This window comes from Rhinoderma darwinii, chromosome 5 (genome assembly GCF_050947455.1).
Source record: "Rhinoderma darwinii isolate aRhiDar2 chromosome 5, aRhiDar2.hap1, whole genome shotgun sequence".
In the NCBI taxonomy this organism is placed as follows: Eukaryota; Metazoa; Chordata; class Amphibia; order Anura; family Rhinodermatidae; genus Rhinoderma; species Rhinoderma darwinii.
Window position 1 is genome coordinate 324,165,451 of NC_134691.1, and position 25,953 is coordinate 324,191,403.

Consider the following 25,953-nt stretch of genomic DNA (forward strand, 5'->3'; position numbering starts at 1 on the left):
CACTTACGGAGCTTTGCAGGCGCAGACCACAGCAAGAGGAGTGTCACAGTCCAGTACACAGTCCGAATCGCAAGTCGAGAGAAGCCAAACGGAACCGACTAAATATGGAGCGAACCTGGGCAGAAGCTTTAATGCCCACACCTGGAAGATCCCGGGGGGGTCGAGCCGGAAATGGAGGGGACTCTCCGAAACCGCAGAGGCGTACGCGGGACCGCACCCGATCCACGTCTCCTGATTGACGGACGAAGATCTTTTCAGCACATTTTATTTAAAGCTGATGTGATGTTGATTTTGTGGACGCTGTAGACCAATTGCAGATTCCGACCAGATACAGATAAGTTTACAGATAATTTGAAAGTTTTGAGGGCGATATTTGGCGGTAGTATACGGCACTCTGTACCGGTCAACAGCTGGCCTATTGTTATAATGTTAAAATGTTATAAGGTTGAAATGTATGCACTCTGGTATTTCCCTGCGTTTTCACTACAGGAGATCAGTGAGGGAGTTAGATCAGGCTCTGAGATTTTTCCTTGTGGGTGGGACTGACCGGGAATGAGACAATGCCTCCCCCACGCAAGGGATTAGCTGTATCTGTCACAGATGGCAGACTGGGGGAAATTGTGATAGAAGATATGGGAAAAGAAGGTAGGGAAACCTTGAGGCGAAGCAAGATTCATGTGGATATGTGATTTTAAAGGAACAGTGTCATCACAATTTTTTTTTTAATATGTTAAAGATGTTAGTGCTTTATTAAAAACGTTTGGATTAATTTGTGTGTTTGTGTGTTACTTTTTCTTATTTTTACACTTTTTCTTCCCTATGGGGGCTGCCATTTTTTTTTCCATTTCTGTATGTGTCGATTAACGACACATACAGACATGGAATACGGCAGCTCCAGTCCCATAGGGACTGCGAACGGGTCCCGTCCCATCCACTTCTGTGTACGCCGTCTGTGTGGGAACGGCGCATAAGCCGCTCCCACACAGTCCAATTTGAAATGCGCGCCATCCGGCGCCATTTTCCTGTGGACCGGAAGTCGCGGCCGGACAGTAATATTACTACTTCCGGTCGCGGCTTCCGGACTTGTGCACTTGGACCAGCGGCAGCAGATGGAGCGGACGGGCCGGAGGGAGCCGCGGCGGCTGGAGCAGGTAAGAGATTTCTATGTATGTTCGTGTTTTACTGTGTTTACTACTGTATGTAAACCTACTACACTGTGTGTTAGCTCAAAAAATGGCGACACACAGTGTAGGAGGTTAGACCGTTCAAACCCCTCGTTTATCCCGGCACTAGCCAGGATAAAGGAGGGGGGGATTCTCAGAGCTCACTAGAGCGAGTGCTTTTTTCCAAATTTTGCAGCAAAAAGCAATGTGGTTGCTTTACCACAAGCAACCACATGCAATGCTGCAATTTTGGGAATAGCTCCATCTAGTGACCAGTGCTGGGAAATATTATAAATTAGAATCTAATTTATAATATTTCCTGACTCGTGAAAAAAATAAAAAAAATTTGAACAATGTTTAATCACCTACACACTAAATGTTTAACTAAAAAAAAAAATACATGTTTTGCTGGCAACACATTCCCTTTAAGTCTGTTTGCATAAAAGTCATGAAGATATAATCCAAACGGACGCTAGGCTGTTAAAATTGATGATATGGAAATGTATAAGAGTGTGCACAGGCGACAAAGAGGCAATGAGGGGGCAAGGGCAGGTGTTACTTCTTCAGGGAAGGAGTCATATGTGCAGGCTGGGGGGGAGGGGGAGGGAGGGGCGTGTTCTGATATAACAGAAAAAAGTGAAGTCACGTACACCAGTGGGTATGAAGGGGCTGCTAACCCTTGCCGCAGGTGATTTGAAGGTTTCGTTAGATAAGGGCCGGTTGGCCTTGTTGGTTCTGGCTTATAAGCCGGGTTTTGGTTATGTTGTTAATGTTTATACATGGCTCTTGGAAAAAGGCGGATCTGACTCCCCGAACTTAGCACGACTTTTAGGCACTTTAGCTCATCTTATGCACGGCCCAATAACATGAAAATAGTCTCTTGGAACGTTAAAGGGCTAAGATCCCCACAGAAACGGACCAAACTTTTACGACACATGAAAAGATTTCACCCAGATATGGCCCTATTGCAGGAAACTCACCTTACCGAGCCGGAGTTTAAGTATTTGCAAAAATTCTGGGTGGGTCAGGTTTTTGGCTCGTCGGCAAGGGAGGGTAAGGTGGGAGTTATAATTTTGGTAAATAAAAATTTTGTGTTTACACTCGTGTCCTAGGAGCGGGATGACGAGGGCCGTTGGATCCATCTAGTGATGGAGCATGCAGGGGAAACCGTCAGTATTCATAATGTGTATGGCCCAAATACGGTTAACACTGTTTTTTTTGGTCATTTGGAAACCCAACTCCAGCAGGATCGCACTAGGTTTTTGATTCTGGGGGGAGACCTTAACACTGTGAGGTCTTCAAGGGAAGATAGGAGCGCAGGGACTAGTTCACAGAGAAATAGAGATAAGATCTTGCCGAATTTTTAAGACACACGGCCCTAATAGATGCGTGGAGGAGTCTACACCCAGATGCGCAGGAATATACACATTTCTCCCATGTTCATCAGTCATGGTCGCGTATTGATTACTTGCTAGTTAGTGACGCATTATCGCGGCGTTTACGTGAAGCGACAATTGAAGATCTCGTCATTTCGGACCATGCTCCGGTTACCATTACCTTGGCCGACACAGTAGCTAGAGGAATGGATTTTATCTGGAGGTTTCCCGCCTTTCTGGCAAAGGACGAGGGCTTTATACAGAAGCTTAAGGGGTGGTGGATGGAATTTGATGGGGATAATGTATCGCATCGCTCGGAACCGTCATTGTATTGGCGTACAGCCAAAGCGGTAATACGAGGGAAAATCATGCAGTATATTTCTAACCTTAAACGTAAGACGACCGAAGGATACAAGGCAGCGAGCGACAGATTACGGTGTGCATACACAGCATTTCTACACTCTCCATCACTGCCATTGGGGGAGGAATGGAGGGAAGCCAAGCGACAGTTTGATCAGTGGTTAGAGAAAAGAGAGAGTATTTACCGGTCCCAATTTGATGCCGATTTAATGCGTTTCGGCAATAAAGCGGGCAAATTATTAGCGCGATTAGCAAAAGGGAGGTATGCACCGTCGCACATATCAACACTTAACGAATCAAATGGAACTCCTACTTCAGACCCAAAAAAAATCAACACCATATTAAGTAAGTACTACCAAGCCCTTTACTCAGAAACACCCATAGATCTCCAAAAAGGGAGGGAATTTTTGGAGAAGGTGAAGCTGCCAGGGCTCACCCAGGAGCAAAATGGTCACTTGAGCCCAGAGATTACATTAGAGGAAGTCTGGAGCGCCATTAAGACCTTATCTAACGGAAAGGCCCCGGGTCCGGATGGATTCACAGGGGAGTTTTTTAAATCTCTGAGTGAGGAAATCAGCCCTACCTTGGTGGCATATTATAATATTTTACTAGGCACGGGGGCTTTACCAGCAGAGGCTAAAGTAGCGCATATAAAGGTGCTACCCAAAAAGGGGAAGAATCCTCTTGACCTGGGGGCGTACCGTCCCATTTCGCTGATAGACCAAGATCAGAAATTGCTCACAAAAATTCTGGCCAATCGGCTAGCTATGTATCTACCCATACTGGTGGGAAAGTCCCAAGTAGGCTTTGTAAAGGGCAGGGCAGCAGTGACAAATCTACGCAAGGTGTTGACGGTGCTAGAAACAGTCAGGCATGATCCCCAGCCAGGTACCAGGCCGGCACTATTAGCGCTAGACGCAGAGAAAGCCTTTGATAACATACAATGGGAATGGCTGGGGATGGTGCTAGACAAAATGAACATTCAGGGTGACTTCCGGGTCTTCCTGAAGGGAGTCTACAATAGCCCGCAAGCACGTGTTCACTCCTCAGGGTTCCTATCAGATCCCTTCCAATTACATAAAGGAACACGACAAGGTTGCCCCCTATCACCCCTGTTATTCAATCTGGCATTGGAACCTATGGCTAGATACCTGGAGGAATCGGATATGTTCAGAGGCATTCAAGTAGGGTCTTGTGCAGTGAAATTAGCCCTGTTCGCTGATGATGTCATACTTTTTATGTCGAATCCTCAAGAGCATTTAGGGAAGGTTTTTCAATTTTTACAGGAATTTGGGCAATGCTCGGGATATAAAGTCAACATAGCTAAGAGCGAACTGCTGGAGTTGGGCAGGCCATTGCCTAAGACCTTTTGGCAATCATTGGGTTGCGGGATATCACCGGTTGAGCACTGCATTACTTATCTGGGTATCAAAATAGGGAGGGTACCAGACACTCTGTATAGCCTAAATTATCCCCCGTTAATTAAAAAAATACAAGCGGAACTCACTAGATGGGGCCAATTGCCGTTGTCCCTCCTGGGAAGATGCCATCTGATTAAGATGGTTAGTTTCCCCAGATTGCTATACCCCTTTCAAACACTTCCTCTATTATTGAAGCACGTGGATGTCTCGAAACTGATGGCTTCATTCACTAAATTTATATGGGCAGGAAAAAGGCCGCGCATAGCACTTACCAAGCTCATGATGGGCAAACAAGAAGGGGGTGTGAACTTTCCGAATGTCAGGGGTTATAACGTGGTCTGTCTTTTTCGCCATGTAGTAGATTGGCTTCATGGGACAAGCAATTATTCCAACTTAGATCTGGAAGGGGAGTATGCCTCACCCTGGAACCTAAAAGCTTTGTTACATTGTAGAGTTGCTTCTCTTCCGTGCCGTCTCAAAACCTCCATTGTATTGAGAGATACAGTTCTAGCTTGGAAAGTGGTACGTAAACAGTTTGGGCTACCTCACCTGGTCTCGAAATATATGCCGTTAAGCGGACATCCAGAGTTCTTACCGGGAATAGACAAGGGGGACGGAATTGCCTCATGGGGGAGGGTAGGCATGGGCAATGCAGGGGATCTTATGCACACAGAGGAAAAGAGGTGGATAACTGGGGAGGAAATCACCACTAAACTCAGACACATAGCAGGGAGGGTCAATTTTTTGCAAGTACTTCAGGTACGAGCATTTTGCACCTCAAGGCTCAGGGATTTGAGTAAGGAAGCTACCTCGCACACTCTGGATGAGGTCATGGGTCCAACAACTGGGCGGGCGACCATTTCGGGGCTGTATGGGGCATTGAGAGATGGTTTTGTTCGGCCGCAATCAAGGATTAGTTTTAAAAGCTGGGAACGGTGGACTCAGGATCCAGGTATAGGAGAGATCATACTGGGGGGTTGGGAGACGGTACGGAAGAGTGTGATAAATGAGAGCTGGAGGGAAACCTATTTTAAGTTGATGCATGCAGCTATATATGGCTTTAATATTCTGCCTTCACAATCTTTCCCTGACCGCATTACAAGTTGTCCCAAGTGCAATACACCTCTGACGAATTTGTGGCATGGAGTGTGGGGGTGTGTACATACGAAACGATTTTGGGGGATGGTACAGAAATATATTGAGGACCATTTGAAAACGAATCTCCCAATGACGCCGCAAGCGCTACTATTCCATCAGGCGCGGCCGCCGGAGGAAGAGGGGGCTCGAGGAGTGAGATCACCTCCCGTGCTGGTGCACACGATTCTACTGGTAGCCTTGAGATGCCTCCTGAGTAAATGGCTAGAGGCAGACATGCCGGGATTAGAAATGATTGTGTCGCGGCTGAAACAGTTATTGGTTCTTGAGAGGGTGGAGGTGGAAAGGCGGAAGTAAACGGGAACCAAGAAGCTATTTGATAAGTGGCAAATATTCATAGAATCGCAATGTACAGCAGCCGAAATAGCGGAAATTGTTAGGCCCTTCCAGTACACAAAGTGGTATTGTACACAGCTCTTGGCAGGCACTTTAGGGGGGTTGCAACTCTAAATCAGCTGGGGAAAAAAGGATGAGTAGAAATTTATTGATGACCTAGGTCGTGTCGGGGTTGGGGGAAGTCATGCTTTCGGTCCATCTGAAGATAGACAATTATGCCATGTTCATATGTTTATATGTTTATGTGTTATGTTGAATTTAATTCAAAGTTAATTCCATGACAGTAGAGTGCTGCGCACTCATGATGTAACTTTTACGTGAAATGTTTGTAAGAAAATGTGAAAACTGATAATAAAAAGGATATTTAAAAAAAAAAACAACTGACCCACACAATCAGGTCAACACTGACTAAAAACACCCCCTAAAATCGCAAAGGCCTGCAGCCAATTATTAAACGACTTCATAACATTAGGCTTGCTCAGAACGCCCAGCTCAAAACAGCGCCCCTTATCTACAGTCGACGAATCGACCGACAAAAGGGACCAAATATCAATATATTGATTTTTACCAATTTTATCACGAACCTCATCAGATACTTGAGCCTTCAAAGGCGAAACACTACAAAAATATGTATATCCGGCCATCAAGCCTAGCTCGACTTCCTCCACCACCTTATCCCCAAGCGCATCAGTACAGGCCGGACCCGGCAGAATGCCCTGGGGGGAGGCCACCATGATCAGGGATGTAGGCAGGGAAGGAGTTAAGGGAGTTAGGGGTGTTTAGGAGGTAGGGGGGCGGAGGTTAGTGGGGCGAGGCTAGGATATTTAAGGGTGGGCAGCGAGGAAGGACACCGCCATTACATTAAGCAGCACAGGAAAGCTTGTCCCGTCCTCCCTCCCTAAATGTTTTGTTTCGTCGGTGTATTGGCAATTTTGTTATTTCGCTTTGTTACTCGTTTAGGTCAGCCAACTGCAGGTATGACGGTGCCCCCGAGCCAGTAGGGTGACGGCTGGGACTAAAATACGATGCTGGTGGGCTGTTTGGTGACAGACTTTTGTAGCTCCAAGGACTCCCCTTCCATTGTTATTCCTATTTGTAAGTTGTTGTTCATTATGTTTGTTTGTTTGTAAATAAAATGGCTGCTGTGGCCGAATTTATCCAACCCAAGTGTCCGAGTTTTATTATAGGGACTGGGGTTGGTAGGGGGTATGGCCACTAATGGGGGAAGGGGAGTGGGTAAAGTAACATGACCCTTAAAGGAGTGTACGCACTCTACAGTCCCCTTATTAACCCCTTCCCGCACCTGGACGTAACTGTACGTCCAGGTGAGCAGTAACTTCGCGCACCTGGGCGTACAGTTACGGCCGCGCTTTAACAGTTAACCGCCGCGCGGCGCTACACCGCAGCGGCGGTTAACTGTGCAGGGTGTCAGCCCTGCTCTCCCCGTTGCCGATCAGCGGCCTGTCGCCGCTGAAATCGGCAATTAACCCCTTCGATGCGGTGGTCGATTGCGATCACCTCATCGAAGAGGTTTACAGCGGATCGGCAGCCCCCCACATGTATTTGCGGGGGCTGGCGATCCTTATCATGGCAACCAGAGGCCAGACAATGACCTCCGGGTTGCCATGTACGGAAGCCTCGGAGGATCAGCCTCCGGCCGTTCCTCCTCTGCTTCCTGTCAGTGTGACGGTTACGTCACAATGACAGTTAGAACACATTACACTACGTGTGTAGTGTAATGTGTTCCAGCAGCGATCAGAGCTGCAAGTCTAACTGTCCCCTAGTGGGACAAGTAAAAAAAGTAAAAAAAAGATAATAAAAATGTTTTTAAAAAGTGTAAAAATAAAAGTTAGAAGTGACATAAACAAAGAATGCTTTTTTTCCTATAATAAGTCTTTTATTATAGGAAAAAAATTAACACGTTAAAAAAAGTACACATATTTGGTATCGCCGCGTTCGTAACGACCCCAACTATAAAACTGTAATATTATTTTTCCCGCACGGTGAACACCGCAAAAAAAATAAACAAAAAACTGTACCCGAATCACAATTTTTTGGTTACCAACCCTCCCAAAATATACAATAAAAAGTGATCAAAAAGTCGCACGTACGCCAAAATGGTACCAATACAAACTACATCCCGTCCCGCAAAAAACAAGCCCTTACAGCGCTTTTTTGACTGAAAAATAAAAACGTTATGGCTCTCAGAATACGGTGACACAAAAATGTATTTATTTTATAAATAAGTGATTTTATTACACAAACGCTGCAAAACATAAAAAAATTATATACATCTGGTATCGCCGTAATCGTATCGACCCGCAGAATAAAGTAAAATGGTCATTTATAGCCCAGGGTGAAGGCCATAAAAAAAAGAATAAAAAACATTGTCAGAATTGATGGTTTTTGGTCACCTTGCTTGCCAAAAAATGGAATAAAACGTGATCCAAAAAATTTCTGGTACCCCAAAATGGTACCAATGAAAACCTACAGATTGTCCCGCAAAGAATAAACCCTCACACAGCTCTGGTGGAGAAAAAATAAAAAAGTTCTGGCTCCCAGAATATGGCGATGCAAAATGTGCAGAGTGTTCCAAAAGCGGATAAGATGGGGCGCCATTTATCAGTGCGACAAAGGCCACATATCTGCGGATTATTATTTATTTACTGCATTATTATACCCTCTTATTATACCCTGATGTACCCCGCACAAATAACATATACCCTGATGTACTCCGCACAGATAACATGTACCCTGATGTACTCCGCACAGATTACATATGCCCCCACATTACAAACTGAAACACCAGTAAAACCCCAAACAGAACAACTACCAAGCTACATCTGCGCCCCAAAAGCCAAATGGCGTCCCTCCCTTCTGAGCCCTGCAGCGTGCCCAAACACCAGTTTACGTCCACAGATATGGCATCGCCATACCCGGGAGAACCCGGTTAATATTTTATGAGGTATTTATCTTCAGTGGCACAAACTGGGCATAACATGTAGTGCACTAAAATGGCATATGAGTGGAAAATTGTAATTTTCACTCCGCACCATGCGCTGCGCATTAACCCCTTCGCGCACCACGACATAGCATGTCGTAGTGTGGGGGGTGATGTATGGAGCGTCTCACGTGAAAAATAAAGAATTTAAAACTGCAAAATCGCTGTTTTTTTGGTCACCTTGGCTCTACCTAAAAATGTAATAAAAAGTGCTCAAAAAGTTGTATGTACCAAAAAATGGTACCAATAAAAACGACCGCTTGTCCCTCAATAAATAAGCCCTCATACCGCTCTATTGACTGAAAAATAAAAAGTTGTGGCTCTTGGAACGCGGGGAGGAAAAAACTAAAAAGGAAAAGAAAAAAATGGATCAGTCCAGAAAGGGTTAATTACTTTCTAATGAAAAACCATTTATGACCACACGTGAGGTATTGCCGTACTCGGGAGAAATTGCTTTACAAATGTTGGGCAGCTTTTACCCCCTTTATCCTTTGTAAAATTGAAAAAAATGCAACATTTTAGTGGAAGAAATGTTGCTCTTAATTTTTCATGGCCCAATTCTAATAAATCCTGCAAAAGACTTGTGGGGTCTAAATTCCCACTATATCCCTAGATAGATTCTTTAAGTGGTGTAATTTCCACTTTTGGGGGGTTTCCACTGTTTTGGCCTCTCAGGGGCTTTGCAAATGCGACATGGCACCCAAAAACCATTTCAGCTAAATTTGAGCTCCAAAAGCCAAATAGCGCTCCTTGCCTTCTAAGCCCCGCTGTGGGTCCAAACAGCACTTTATTACCACATATGGCGTATTTACGTAATCGGGAGAAATGGTTTTACAAATGTTGGGGTGCTTTTTCGCCTTTATTCCTTGTAAAAATTAAAAATGGCTACCTTTTTTCAGAAAAAAAGTTGATTTTTACCTTTACAGAATAATTCCAATGAATTCAGCAAAACAACCGTGGGGTCAAAATGCTAACTTTACCCCTAGAAAAATTCCTTGATGAGTGTAGTTTCCAAAATGGGGTCACTTTCCGGGGGATTCCACTATTTTGTTCCCTCCAGTGCAATTCAAACGTAACACGGCACTGAAAACTATACCAGCAAAATCAGAATTTCAAAATCCAAATGGTGCTCCTTCCCTTCTGAGTCCTGCTGTGGGTCCAAACAGCAGTTTATTACCACATATGGGGTATTGCTATAATCAGGAGAAATTGCTTTACATATGTTGGGGTGTTTTTTCTCTTTTATTCCTTGAAAACATTACACATTTCTACGTTTTTTCAGAAAAAAAGTAGATTTTCACCTTCACAAACTAATTCAAATAAATTTAGCAAAAAAACTGTGGGTTCAAAATGCTAATTATACCCCTAGATAAATTCCCTGAGGGGTGTAGTTTCCAAAATGAGGTCACTTTTGGGGGTCTTTATTGTTTTGGCCCCACAAGACCTCTTCAAACCTGACATGGTACCTAAAATATATGCTAAAAAAAAGGAGGCCCCAAAATCCACTAGGTGCTCCTTTGCTTCTGAGGCCGGTATTTCAGTTCATGACCGCACTAGGGCCACATGTGGGGTATTTCTAAAAACTGCAGAATCTGGGCAATAAATAATAAGTTACATTTCTCGGGTAAAACCTCCTGTGGTATAGAAAAAAATGTATTACAAATGAATTTTGTAAAAAAAAAATGAAATTTGTAACTTTCACCTCTACTTTGCTTTAATTCCTGTGAAACGCCTAAAGGGTTAATACACTTTCTGAATGCTGTTTTGAATACTTTGAGGGGTGCAGTTTTCAAAATGGGGTGATTTATGGGGACTTTCTAATATATAAGGCCCTCAAAGCCACTTCAGAACTGAATTGGTCCTTGTAAAAATCGCCTTTTGAAATTTTCTTGAAAATATGAGAAATTGCTGCTAAAGTTCTAAGCGTTGTAACGTCCTAGAAAAATAAAAGAATGTTCAAAAAACGACGCCAACATAAAGTAGACATATGGGTGATGTTAACTAGTAACTATTTTGTGTGGTATTACTATCTGTTTTACAAGCAGATACATTTAAATTGAGAAAAAGGCTAATTTTTGCAAATTTTCTCCAAATCTTGGTGTTTTTTTACAAATAAATATTGAATTTATCAACCAAATTTTTTCACGAACATAAAATACAATATGTCACGAGAAAACAATCTCAGAATCGCTTGGATAGGTAAAAGCATTCCGGAGTTATTACCACATAAAGTGACACATGTCAGATTTTAAAAATCGGCTTCGTCCTGAAGGCCAAAACAGGCTCAGTCCTGAAGGGGTTAAGGAAATTCAAAAACCGATTTCAAATTTCGCGACAAAACCGGGGCACCCTGAGCCACAAACGGAATGAAAAAACCATAACAAAAACTGAACCTAAGCAGGGCGGTATTCGCCTTCTTGGGGTGCCAGTCTAACCACGGGAGCATCATGGACCCGCCCCCCGGGGTCCTCCCCCTGACCAACACCCGCATGACGGGCAACGCCCCCGACCCTCCGGGAGCATCTAACGGCGGAATGGGTTCAACCACAAGCGGAGCACTCGTGCTTAAACTTACAAGAGCTGTAAAACCAGCAATGCCCTTCGTTAAAGAGCCAACACGCGCCCTCTCTGCGCACTCCCCCGACCCCGCTAGCTCCCAACCCAGCGGGAGATGAGGAGGCAGGGGCAGCCGGCTGAAAGGGCCGATGAGACATCATTAAATGCAACCATACGTCGGTGGCTTTGGTATCCCACCCGACATCCGGCATCTGACCCAGCCGCCTCCGCAACTCCTCATCGCACCGCCACCAAGCAGTTCCACCATGCGATTTATACGCACTGAAAATAATATCCAAATACACAAACAACTGACCCGCACAATCAGGTCAACACTGACTAAACACACCCCCTAAAATCGCAAAGGCCTGCAGCCAATTATTAAACGACTTCATAACCTTAGGCTTGCTCAGAACGCCCAGCTCAAAACAGTGCTCCTTATCTACAGTCGACGAATCGACCGTCAAAAGGGACCAAATATCAATATATTGATTTTTACCAATTTTATCACGAACCTCATCAGATACTTGAGCCTTCAAAGGCGAAACACTACAAAAATATGTATCTCTGAAAGCGGGCACTGCAGTTAGACTCACCATGTCCAGGAGAAGGCGTAGCAACCGGAACAGCTGGAGCCGCCACCGCGGATGCTGGCACTGCAACCGCAGGGGGCCCAGTCAAAACAGGCGACGAGGACCTCCGAGTCCCCACTGAAGGGCGGCGACTACGAATCCCCCGGTCAGAACCCCGAGAAACATCCAAGGAGTAGGAGTCAGAAGGAGACCCCCGATACCTCCAATCCCGCCACCTGCTGGAACGGTGGGACCGTCTGCGATGCGAACCCCGGCGATGATGGGACAAGGACCAACCCCAGACCGAGCTCCGCCATCCCATGACAAAGAACCCGGGCCTCCGGACGGAAGCACTGGCAAAGGGGTAACCACTAAAGCGGGAGGGCCCACCGCCTGACGAACCGGCGACCTATAGGGACCCCGTGGGAAAAATAACTCCGACCCCACCTCTGACCCCTCATCCCCGGGCGGTGAATGGTCCAACCACGCCCCATTAAACTTCTCTACCACTCTATCCGCTGGGCAGAAACACCTACCCCCCGCTCCCTCTCACCTTCAGCAGCCAGCAGGAACGGGACACTTCCGGAAGGGAAAGCAGCTGTAGCTGCAGACACCGAGGCCGAGGCTAAGGCCCGAATCACAAAGCCCCGGCCAGACGAAGGGCGGGGCCTAATCCTCCCCAAGCCGGAGGACACACGGGCACAAGGGGTAGGGGGAATGACATCCCCGCAACGGACCTTGGCACCACCGAGGCCGCAAACTACCTACATCTGAGGGAGATAGACGGGCGGGCGGCCGAGACGTCCCAGCCGAGCGCAGCCTGCCAGATTATGAAGGGGGAGCTGTGACAGTAGAATCCTGAAGGAGCGACTGCAACCACTCACTCACTTCCGCCGCCAGGGCGCTCTGAAGAGCCCTCACAAGCTCCTGCCGGTCCATAAAAATTTCAGCCAAAGAGGTAAGTGAGGTGGGGAAGGGAACCTATATACCATCCCTAATTAACCTAACATCCCACCTTTCCCAACCCTCCGACCACCTCAAAATAGCTGACTCACCCTGCACAAAAAAAGGAGGGAAGGAAAGCCCTTCCCCCCCTGCTAATTACCTCACCTTTTCTCTTAAAGGGAAGGTGTCACGAAAAAAATTTTTTTTATATAATATTGCTTTTAGTATTATATTAAAATAAATTTTATTCATTTGTGTTCTTGTGTTGTACTTTTTACGTTTTTCTTACTTTTACTTCTCTATGGGGGCCGTTCCATTCACTATAGCGTACGCCATCTGTGTGGGAACAGCGCCGCTCCCACACAGACCAAAAGGAAGGTTTACAGCAGAGCGAAATCCGGCGCCCTTTTCATGTGGACTGGAAGCCACGGCCGGACAGTAAGATGACGACTTCTGGTCGCGGCTTCCGGCCATATGTTCAAGGCAGCAAAGACGCAAGTCATAGGGGCGGAGACGGCAGCGGCGGCAGGAGCAGGTAAGTTATGTTTGTGTATGTGATGTGTGTATTATTTTCGTGTTATACTGTCTGATTACCACTGTATCTAATCCTCCTACACTGTGCATTCGCTCAGAAAATGGCGGCACACAGTGTAGGAGGCACTAGCCAGAATAAGGGAGGGGGGATTGTGTCAGGACACTAGATCGAGTGTGTCTACCCCAAATTTGCAGCATAAAGCAATGAGGTTGCTTTACCACATTGCCAATGCTGCAATTTTGGGAATTGCTCCCTCTAGTGACCAGCACATGGAAATGTTATCAATTAGAATCTAATTTATAATATTTCCTGACTTGTGAAAAATTGTAAAAAATTAAAACAATGTGTAATCACTTATATACTAACTGTTTAACTGAAAAAAAAAAAAAAAAACATTTCCAGCGACACATTCCCTTTAACCCTTTAGACCAGCAACAGTCCCAGTCTCAGCGGCTAATATGCCTGTGAGCATTCAAGGAACACAGAGAGGTAGAACGATATCAGAAGCATCAGCGGGAACACAGAGAGGTAGACCGTGGTTTAAGGGGCCCCGTTCTAGAGATAGGTGGGACCTGCATCTGACATTTATGACTTATCCTGTGAATATGTCATAAATGCCCCTGATGAGAAAACCCCTTTTTAGCGGGCTTACCTGTTCCCGTAACTTCCACAGAAATGAATGGAGATGCACATTCACAGCGGCATTCGTTTTACGCCCGGATGCGGTGGCTGCCTACCGAGTGGGACGGGAGTCGGGTGACCCCTATTCTGGAGATAGATGTGGGTCTTAGATTTGGGACCAGTGCCTAACAGACATTTATGGCATATCCTGTGTTGGGAATAACCCACTTATTTCATTCATTTGTAGAGGCATTATATAATCACCAGTGGTTCTCTATTACAGTTCATAGATTTCGAGGTTCCCATTTAAAAATAAAAAAAAACTGAACAGAACCACAATGTAATATGTTGTGAATTTAATATGGCTGCACTTTTGACAGTTCCTGTGTGGAGTATTGTAGCTCTGTCAACAGTAGAGCCCGAGCATCTATCTGCTATCAGGGGTGAGAGCTCATCCACACGGTCCTATTTTGGATCCATAATACTGCTATGGACCGACACTGCACCTCTGCGTGGCTCCAATCTTATATGGACACACAAAAGGATTTCACATTAAACCTGCAAAAAAAAAACAACACATTGTTTTGCATGCTTCATCAATTATCAGTATCGAGGTAGTCCGGGGAAGAACACCGCGCCTCAGAGACACTATATGGCAGGGGTCTCAAACTCTGCCGGGTGGTGGGCCGCATATAGAAAAAATGGGAAGTTGACGGGCCGCATTACTTTCAAATTTGATACAATACAAAATTATTGTTAATCAATTAGTTATTTGAACTACTATAACACTATATTACTAGAATAATAATACTACATTACTATAATAATAGCGCTAGGTTTAAAATTTGAGATATTTCTCCACGTGCTTATTTCAACAATCCAGCGTTCCAGTTTAAGTGTCGCTAAATGCAGTCCGGCGGCTCAGTTAGCACACATGTCAAGATTGGGCAGCCCCTTTTTAGATAGTGCCGCAGTGCCCTCTGTGGATGCTGCCGCAGTGCCCTCTGTGGATGCTGCCACAGTGCCCTCTGTAGATAATGCAACACACCCCTAGATAATGCCAGTGTCCTCTGCCTGGGACACTGGCATTACTGTCACACACCCACTTGTAGATAACGCCACAGTGCCCTCTGTAGAGGCTGCCACAGTGCCCTCTGTAGAGGCTGCCACAGTGCCCTCTGTAGAGGCTGCCACAGTGCCCTCTGTAGAGGCTGCCAAAGTGCCCTCTGTAGAGGCTGCCCCAGTGCCCTCTGTAGAGACTGCCCCAGTGCCCTCTGTAGAGGCTGCCCCAGTGCCCTCTGTAGAGGCTGCCCCAGTGATGTCAGGGGTTTGCCCAGAGCTAGAGTCCCAGGCAGAGCACTAGTAGGCTCTTCCTGGGACTCCAGCTGTGCTCCTGACATCACTGGGACTCCTGCTCTGGGGAAGCCCCTGACATCATTGTCGATGTATGGACAGCGATGTCAGAGTCTTCCCCAGAGTCCCGGAGCAGAGCCGATAATAGCGCTCTGCCCGGGACTCCGGCTCTGGGGAAGCCCCAGACATCGCTGTTCATATGTGGACAGCGATGTCAGGGAATTCCACAGAGTCCAGGATCAGAGCCGACACCAGCGCTCTGCTCCGCTCTGGGCAAGACCCTGACACACTGTCCATATATGGGCAGCGATGTCAGGGAATTCCACAGAGTCCCGGAGCAGAGCCGACACCAGCGCTCTGCTCGGGACTCTGGCTCTGGGGAAGCCCCAGACATCGCTGTTCATATGTGGACAGCGATGTCAGGGAATTCCACAGAGTCCAGGAGCAGAGCCGATTACCAGCGCTCTGCTCCGCTCTGGGCAAGACCCTGACACACTGTCCATATATGGGCAGCGATGTCAGGGAATTCCACAGAGTCCCGGAGCAGAGCCGACACCAGCGCTCTGCTCGGGACTCCGGCTCTGGGGAAGCCCCAGACATCGCTGTTCATATGTGGACAGCGATGTCAGGGAATTCCAGAGTCTCGGAGCAGAGCCGATACTAGCGGGCCGCGTGCTTGAGACCCCTGCTATATGGCATCACACAACGTGCCTTTAGCTCTATAAGATGGTCCTTTATGGACTCCATGTGCTGCCATGCAGTATCTTTGCACTCGGCTTTGCATGTGGTTGAGTTCTGAATGTAACATCTACACTATAAGGGCTCGTCCACACGCAGCGGAATTGCATATGTTCCGTCCGGGATTGCGGACGGAAAATACGCAGCAGAATACAGTAGCAACAAAGTCATCCACACGCTGCATAAATTATTTTCGGACCGCAGCAGGTCAATTCATGCTGTGGAAAGTGGACCAAATTGTAGTGTTGCTACTGAGAAAAACGCAGCAAAATCTGCACCATTTTCTGCAGTCAAAACTGCAGGAAATGGTGCGTTTTTGCCATAGCGGAAAGTCTGCCACTTTCAACGGAATTGTTGCAGAAATTTGCAGCTTTTCCGTTACGTGTGGACAAGCCCTAAGGCCAAAAGTATGTGGACACCCATCCTAATGATTGCATTCAGATCTTTCAGCCACACCCACTGCAAATAGGTGCATAAAATCATGCACACAGCCATGCAACCTCCACTGACAAACATTGCTAGTAGTATGGGTCGTACTGAAGAGATCAGTGCCTTTAAACGTGGCTCTGTCATAGGATGCCTTCTTTGCGACAAGTCAGTTTGTGAAACTTTTCAACTGCTAGATTTATTCGGTTACCTGTAAGGGTTAGTTCACATGGGCTATTTCCAGTCGTTTTTCAGAGCCAGAAACACCCCGAGAAACGGCTGAAAAATCGGAAAGCAGAACACCTCCAAACATCTGCCCATTGATTTCAATGAGAAAATCTTGAGTTTTCCAAAAACGGCACGTAAAAAGACGCCTGCGAATAAGAAGTGCATGTCCCTTCTTGGGACGTTTTTCATTGACTCTATAGAAAAACAGATCCAAAAACAGACGTAAAAAACACGAGTTGGCTGCCCCTTCTCTCTATCCAGCACTGATCAGCAGCCTCTTCTCTCTATCAGTGCTGGATAGAGAGAAGGGGCTGCCGATTAGTCCAGCGCAATATAGCAGAGAAAACGGGTCCGTAAATACGGGTGGAATAGGGGTGACAAAGGACCCGTATTTACGCCAGTATTTACGAAAGGGAAAAAATACGGTCGTGTGCATGGGGCCTTAAAGAGAACCTTTCACCTACCCATACATGTGCAGAATGTAATAGGCATACATGCACAAACTCTGGGGCACTTTAAAAAAAATTTCCTATCCTCCTTCGTGATTTAGATATCGGTGCCGTAATATTTGGCGCCCAATATTTAAATAACCCCGTGAACTGTCAATGGGGAGGTAATTGGCAAGGGGGCGTGTAACATGGCTGTGACACTGTCCAATCAGCTACGGACAGTGTCACAGCAAGAGCTGGAGAAAGAAGAGCATGTGCGCGCAAGCGCGCAGCTCCGCCACCGCTACGGAACAGAATAGGAGAAGAAGAGTGTGAATTCTTCTTCTTCTGTTCCATGGCATTGGAGCTGTGCGCGCACACACGCTCTCACTCTTTAGCTCTCGGCAGACAAGGACGACAAGACTGATCTCTCGCGAGAGATCACACAGTCTTGTACTTACCTGCCGAGAGCTGAAGAGTGAGAGCGTGCGCGCGCACATGCTCTCCTCTCTCCAGCTCTTGCTGTTGACACTGTCCGTAGCTGATTGGACAATGTCACAGCGATGTTAAACGCCCCCTTGCCAATTACCGCCCCATTGACAGTTCATGGGGTTATTTAAATATCGGGTGCCAAATATAGGAGAAAAAAAAACGTAAAGTGCCCCAGAGTTTGTGCAGCCCTGACCATTACATGTTGCACTCAAATGCACATCTATGGGCAGGTGAAAGGTTCTCTTTAAAGTGTAACAACTTTTTTAAAAACTTTTGACATGTCAGAAGTTTTGATCAGTGGGGTCCGAACACTGAGACCCCTCACTAGTCGCTAAAACGAAGCAGCAGAAGTGATCGGGTGAGCTGTGTGCCGCTTCAATTCTGTTTGGCTTTCCTTGGAGCAGTGTACGGGCTCAATAGAAAGACTATGAGTCCGTACACCGCTCACTCGGCTGAAAGTCGATCGTAAATTAAGCGGCACAGCACTCACGTGAGCACTTCTGCTGCTTCGTTTTAAAAACTTAATTTTATATATATATAAAGATATCTATCAGTGCGATTGGTGCAAGTTTTAATTACTTTTTATTGAAAATTATTGCTACTTTTTGAGATACAGCTGCTTTGTATCCTGTATACAGAGCAGCTGTATATAGCGCTGAGACTTGAATCCATTAGGTCACCTATTATCGATCACATCTAAGTTATGAACTTAGATGTGATCGGTAACAGCTCGATCCTGCAGGACCCGCTGACACTGAATCAGTCAGTCCCGCTGACCTGACGGTTACAGGATTCAGCTCTATATACAGCTCCTCTATATACAGGATACAAAGAAGCTGTATCTCAAAAAGTAAAAATAATTTTTAATAAAAAGTAATTAGAAAGTTGCACCAATCACACTGAAACCCCCTCTTGCAGTATAATAACTAGTGAGGGTGCTATGGGGGGGATTATACTGCAAGGAGGGTACTGACTCTGACTACTCTGGAGGAGTGCTGTGGGGGGAGCTATATTTCGCTCAGCTTCCTGCCCCCACTAATTTAAGTGATGGGGGGTTGTCTGAGCATCTTACTGACAGCTGAGGGCTCTATGGGGCTGAATAATCCCCCCATAGAGCCCTCACTAATTACTATACTGCAAGGTGGGGGTCTGGGAGTTTAACTTACTGCTAAGGGCTCTATGGGGGCGGATTCCCCTTAGAGACCTCAGCAGTCAGTCAGACGCTCAGACCCCGCTAACCTTGCATTATGGTAGCTAGTGAGGACTCTATGGGGAAGATTATTCCCCCCTATAGAGCCGTTGGCTGTCAGTAAGATGCTTAGACCGCCCCTTGTAGAATCCCCCGCCCTTCAGCGCCAGCCGATCACTTTTGAATTAGCGGGGGAAGGTTTATGGCAGAGGCATAGCTAGGTTCTCCAGCACCCGGGGCAAAGATTCAGTTTGGCGCCCCCCCCCCAACCTCTTTCCCGACATCTCCTTCCCCCTCGCCATGTTTGTTTTCTCTACCAATCAATGACGTGTCATTTCTTTTCCACATTTCTTTTTATGTAACTCGAGCATAAAAACATTTGTACATTTTACAAGCAATATATTTCTATACACAACACCAGAATAGTGCTCAGTACATATATACAGCACCAGCACAAATACAGCTCAATTTAGTCCAACCCCTGCCGTATGGGTTTGCACTAATTTGTTTCCAGCTCCCAGCATGGCCCGAACAATAGTAAGGATATGTTGGGAGATGCTGTTTCACAAAAAATAAATCAAGTGATAATCATACCACCCATCATCTCGCTGCAGATCATACAGTGACTACAATACTGATTAGAGGCAGAATAAACATTTACATTAAGTGACTCACCGGTGACGTCTCAGATTCTAGTTCTTTTTCTCCATCCGATCCAGACCTCTATGATGACTTCTCCCGGTCACAGCCCATTTCTGCAGTTTGCCGCTCACATGTCTAAAGCTTCTCACTTTTCAAACATTTCTACACCTATAAATAAATATAAAGTTATCATTATACCACACACTACGCCCCTAAATATAATAGCACCATTCACTGCACCTCTAATTATAATAGCACCATACACTGTCTCCCCCACACACCGTGCCTCCTGTAGACAGTGCCTGCCATAGAGCCCCCTGTAGATAGTGCCTGCCATAGAGCCCCCTGTAGATAGTGCCCCCATATAGCCCACCCCTGTATATAGTGTCCCACAAATAGCTCCCCCTATAGTTCTCCACAGATAGCCCACCCCTGTATATAGCCCCCCTGTAGATATAGCCCACCCCTGTATATAGTGCTCCACATATAGTCCACCCCTGTATATAGTGCTCCACAGATAGCCCACCCCTGTATATAGCCCCCCTGTAGATATAGCCCACCCCTGTATATAGTGCTCCACATATAGTCCACCCCTGTATATAGTGCTCCACAGATAGCCCACCCCTGTATATAGCCTCCCTGTAGATATAGCCCACCCCGTATATAGTGCCTCACATAGCCCCCTTGTATATAGTTCCCTACATATAGCCCCCTCTATAGATTGCGCCCAACATATAGCCCTCCCCTCCCCTCCTGTAGCTAATGCGGTGCACACGTTTTAAAGAAAAAACAACTTTACATACTCACCTTGATCCCATTCCCACGCCGTCCTGTGTCAATGCAGGCCTGCTCTCTTCTGAGACGCGTCATGGACGGTGAGGCCATAACTGTGGGGCAGAGGGTGCTACAGGAGAGCTGATGTCTGTCATATCACTGGTAAGCTAGTAAGTGTATGTCCACACGCTGTGTTTAGAGACATTTTTCAGGCCGTAAACGCCCCGAAAAATGGCTAAAAAAAATGGAAGCTGAATGCCTCCAAACATCTGCCCATTGATTTCAATTGGAAAAACGAAGTTTCGCACCAACGGGGCATTTTTTTACGCGACCGTTTGAAAAAACGGCGCGTAAAAACACGATCCGTAAAAATAAGTGCATGTCACTTTTTGGTTTTCTTTGTGTCAATAGAAAAACAGCTCCAAAAACGGCCGCAAATAACGCCTCAAAAACTGCCTCAAAAAACATCTGACAATTAGAGGCTGTTTTCCCTTGAACACAGCTCCGCATTTCACAGCCGTTTTTCGTTTTGCGTGTGAACATATCTGAAGTGTCCCAAAATAAAAAAAATATGGAGTGCTTCTCTATGGGAGTAATATAAATCAGCTGCAGATAGCTCCCCCTAGTGGCAGTATCTTGCTTCCGTATCTCCATCACATGGACTGTACCACACAGGCTCTGCACAGGGGGGGACATATTCCTATCACTAATGATGATGATGATCACATAGATTCCTGTCACACAGGTATAATGGAGAAGATCGCAGTTCAGACTTCTTGGTTCTGTACTTATAATCTCTATTATTTATAAGATAAGATGTCCTCCTCTGGCAGAGATGGTTCTGGCTCCTCCTGATCATGTGATACTGTGCTGATGCATCAAGATGGCGTCTGATGTGAAAAACAAGATGGCGTCTGATGTGAAGAACAAGATGGCGTCTGATGTGAAGAACAAGATGGCGTCTGATGTGAAAAACAAGATGGCGTCTCATGTGACAAAACAAGAGGGCGCCTGATGTGAAGAACAAGATGCCGTCTGATGTGAAGAACAAGATGGCGTCTGATGTGAAGCAGACAGGATGATGTCAGGAAGACATAAGTACAGAGGTGGATAGAGCATCAGGTGTGGGGGCTGTGATGAAGTTATGCCTTACAGGACTACTACCCCAAATATCCGGGGACTCCAGCAGCAGAGACAAACACCTATCCCTGCCGCCATTACTGATTCACACACTGTATTTCTCCTCCATGTTGTGGCAGTTTTAGCAGCGGACATCACACTGAGCCATACAAGACAATGCGGTTATTACACATCCGGGAATCTCCCAGCATTTCATCATTGTCCGTTTTTTGCGGAGAAATATTGGATGGGTGAAAAAACCGAGACAGAACACAGACGACATCTTGTGATTCAGTTGCTAAGAAATGCAGAAAAAGAAGTGAAACCCGAAAGTGCGCGGAGGAGAAAAACGTGTGACACACGGACGCAACATGGACAATTATACGGACGCAAATCGGACAGCCTTCTGTAAATAAGGCCTTATGGGGGCTGTGGCTCACATTGTTATGGGGGCACTGTGGCTGACATTGGTATGGGGGCACCATGTCTCATATTGTAATGGGGCATGGTGTGGTACTGTTATGGGGGCACTGTGGCTGACATTGTTATGGGGGCACTGTGGCTGATATTGGTATGGGGGCATTGTGGCTGACATTGTTATGGGGGCACTGTGGCTGATATTGGTATGGGGGCACTGTGGCTGACATTGTTATGGGGGCACTGTGGCTGACATTGTTATGGGGCACTGTGGCTGACATTGTTATGGGGGCACTGTGGCTGACATTGTTATGGGGGCACTGTGGCTGATATTGGTATGGGGGCATTGTGGCTGACATTGTTATGGGGGCACTGTGGCTGATATTGGTATGGGGGCACTGTGGCTGACATTGTTATGGGGGCACTGTGGCTGACATTGTTATGGGGCACTGTGGCTGACATTGTTATGGGGGCACTGTGGCTGATATTGGTATGGGGGCACTGTGGCTGACATTGTTATGGGGGCACTGTGGCTGACATTGTTATGGGGGCACTGTGGTTGACATTGGTATGGGGGCACATTGTCTCACATTGTTATTGGGGCCCGGCATGGTACTGTTATGGGGTACTGTGGCTAACCTTGTTATGGGGGCACTGTGTGTTACTGTTTTGTGTGTAATGTTGTGCACTAGTAATGATTGAGATAAATTTCCAGACCAATTGTACAGCCGTAGACTGGAAGGTAATTTACTAACTGACTGGGGACTGAACATTGGGCCGCACTGGGTCACCAAGTGTGATAATGGTACTGGGCATAGTCTGGGCATTTTAGGGGCACAATCCCATGGCATGCAGGTCTTCTTATGTGTTAGTGGTAAGAATGGCTGGAGACGCCGGCATATCTAAGGCTCTGTTCACATTGGTGTGATGACTGTCACCCGGTATATTCTCTTCTGTACACGCAGGAGAGTTTATTTCTTCTATCAGTTACAATTACGAGGCTTCGGGGCTGACAATGACGTGATGCGGGTCACCTGCTGCCGACAACCCATGGAAAGTGCGCATGTAGAAGCGCTGCCCACTCCTCTGGATCTGAAGAACGGGGCGCACTCTGAGGTAAAACTTATTGGGGGAGGGGAGGCGTCACCCACAGTATGAGCAATCATTTATTTCAGTTGTACCTGGAGTTTTTATTAAAGGTCCTATACTATGAAAATGTGGCCTAAGGTGCCATGAACATAGAGGTCTGTGTGCCGCTGTATGGCGTCATATCCCCGAGATATTGTCATCTAGAAGCAACGGAGAACACCCCCAAAATACGCCATCCGACAGATGCCGCTGTGTGAAGCCGGAGACGTGCGGCGGGACAGCCGGGGTCCATACACTTCTATGGGTGCCCCATTACAGGTCCGTACAACTTGGAAATTATACAGAGCCGTAATATATTCATGTACATGAGCCCAAAACTCAGAGAGGGACTAAGTGCAACTCTCTAATATTTACCGGTCCCATTTTTACCTCTGCGCACTGATGGTGAGGGGTGTGGGGGGCGCAGGGTAAGGTCAGGTCCTGGATGTCTCTATGAAGGGGTCTCCAGGTCACAGGATGATGTCATGTTATATAGGATCTATATACTGTGTTATACTATCATCTGTATACTGAGATGTCCTGTGATCTATTGTACATGTAGAAGTCGTCATGTTTGTTTGGCTTCTCAGCTCTGGGAAAAAAGTTACTAAACTAAACTGGACTCCTGAGGGTCTATAGGAGGTGTCATTCTGCCCTCTACTGGTTACTAAGTAGAACTTGTGAAGAATAAGCTGTTAAATATCTGTTCTCACATTTTTCATATACACTAAAGAGCCTATTATATAATATATCTGATAGTTCTCCTTTAATGCAGATGAGGCGAGTCACTTAGATCTCCTGATGTCACCGGCTCTTGTGATGTCACCGGCTCTTGTGATGTCACCGGCTGCATTCCTGTGAGTCTCCTGAGACGAGCAGACACAGCGAGCGTTTTCTTGCAGTTTTAGTTCATTTAACTTCATATATTTTATATTTTTACCGGTTGTAGAGTCCACACAGCATCAGGTCAGTATAATATCACATATGGAGCAGTAACATTTATAGGCAGGAGCGATTCTGCTAATAATGGAGGCAGGAAAATAACAGTAAATCCCCCTGCCTGCTCCTCCTGGCACTGGCAGCAGAATACAGACCTCATTTACACCTCCTGGGAAAAAGTAACTTATATTTTACCTCTGGAACTTCAGTTTCTAAGAGTGTGAAGGGAATGACTTCTTCTTGATGTTATTATTATTATTACTATGCTATTAGATGCTTAGACGGCTATAATCCTTTTACATCACAAGAACAGAGCTGCAGGTCGTTCTCTCTATAGTAGTAACGCTCTTTTTGTTTCTACTGACAAGCAGGACCCCTGGTAAAGCAGCTGCCGTTATTACAGCAGCGTTGCCCCCACCTTCCTGGCTAGGGAGGGGGGGCATCTGCCCTGGCACAAGCCGGCAGCATGGCCCTGACTGGACGTCGTAGTTCTGGCCATGGCAAACAGAGCGGACGCCCCTTGATGAAGGTGGTGGTGACCGATGCTGATCTGGACCAAGAGGTAATGACTCCCGTCCTACATCATCAATGTATATGATATATTATGTGTATTGTGTGAGTAACCGGCGGCCCTGAGTCTTTGCTCTTGCAGTATAATAGTGAACTGGTTGTATCATATATGTGCTGTCTGATCATGACTATTTCTACAGTGAATATATACAGGGGGGGGGGCATAAGTAGGTATACAGGGGGGGCATAAGTAGGTATACAGGGGGGGGCATAAGTAGGTATACAGGGGGGGGCATAAGTAGGTATACAGGGGGGGGCATAAGTAGGTATACAGGGGGGGCATAAGTAGGTATACAGGGGGGGCATAAGTAGGTATACAGGGGGGGGCATAAGTAGGTATACAGGGGGGGGCATAAGTAGGTATACAGGGAGGGGGGCATAAGTAGGTATACGGGGGGGGGCATAAGTAGGTATACAGGGGGGGCATAAGTAGGTATACAGGGGGGGGGGGCATAAGTAGGTATACAGGGGGAGATTTTTAAAACTATTTAATTACAATTTTGTGGGCAATTTTTAATGAAGAAGCACAAGGAGACGGCGTTATTAGAAAAATAACTTGGTGCGATGAAGCCGACTCCAAACTTCCAGGTGCTGTTAAGGGCGGGTTCACACATAGCGGAATTTCACTTAAATTCCGCTGCGGACACTCCGCAGCGTTAATCCGCAGCGGAGCCGTTTCTCCATTGACTTTCACTTTAATTTAGCAGTGTTCGTTTACACGATGCGTACAATTCCGCTGCGGAGCATAGGCTGCGGAGCGGAATTTGGTGTCCGCAGCATGCTCTGTCTGTTGCGGAGCAGTGGCGGACTGGTTGCGGACTCATGGCGGAATTTCTCCATTGACTTCAATGGAGAGTCAAAATTCCGCAATGAAGTCCGCAGATCTTATGTGTGCTGCGGAGCGTATTGTTTTTACTACCATGACATTTCTTCATTCTGGCTGGACCTATGTATTTCTAGGTCTACAGCCAGACTGAGGAAGTCAATGGGGCTCCCGTAATGACGGGAGCGTTGCTAGGAGACGTCTGTAAATAGTCACTGTCCAGGGTGCTGAAAGAGTTACGCGATCGGCAGTAACTGTTTCTGCACCCGGGACAGTGACTACCGATCTCAATATACATGTATCTGTAAAAAAAAATATAAGTTCATACTTACCGAGAACTCCCTGCGTCTGTCTCCAGTCCGGCCTCCCAGGATGACGTTTCAGTGTAAGTGACGGCTGCAGCCAAGCACAGGCTGCAGCGGTCACATGGACTGGAGCGTCATCCAGGGAGGTCGGGCCGGATGCCGAAAGAGGGACGCGTCACCAAGACAACGGGCGGTAAGTATGAATTTCTTTGACTTTCACTAGGGAAAGTGCTGTCCCTTCTCTCTATCCTGCACTGAATAGGGAGAAGAGAAGCACTTTTCCTGCAGTCCGCAGCGGCCAGTCCGCATCAATTTTCTGCACATTTTGTGCAGATCCGCTG

General features: G+C 46.5%; 1 protein-coding gene across 6 annotated transcripts in view; it reads left to right on the plus strand.

Annotated features, from left to right (window-relative positions):
* The first annotated feature begins 21,042 nt into the window (after positions 1-21,042).
* The window catches only part of LOC142652122 (cilia- and flagella-associated protein 69-like), a 36,744-nt gene continuing 31,833 nt past the window's right edge, over positions 21,043-25,953 (plus strand). For 2 of the 6 annotated variants that reach the window (XM_075827611.1, XM_075827616.1), the window contains exons 1-2: positions 21,044-23,254; positions 24,286-24,476. In XM_075827611.1, the coding sequence (XP_075683726.1) occupies positions 24,381-24,476 (96 nt within the window). In that variant the 5' untranslated portion in view covers positions 21,044-23,254; positions 24,286-24,380. Of the gene's footprint in view, positions 23,255-23,822; positions 23,942-24,285; positions 24,477-25,953 lie in introns of those variants that run through there. The other 4 variants (XM_075827613.1, XM_075827614.1, XM_075827615.1 and 1 more) reach the window with 4 other exon arrangements.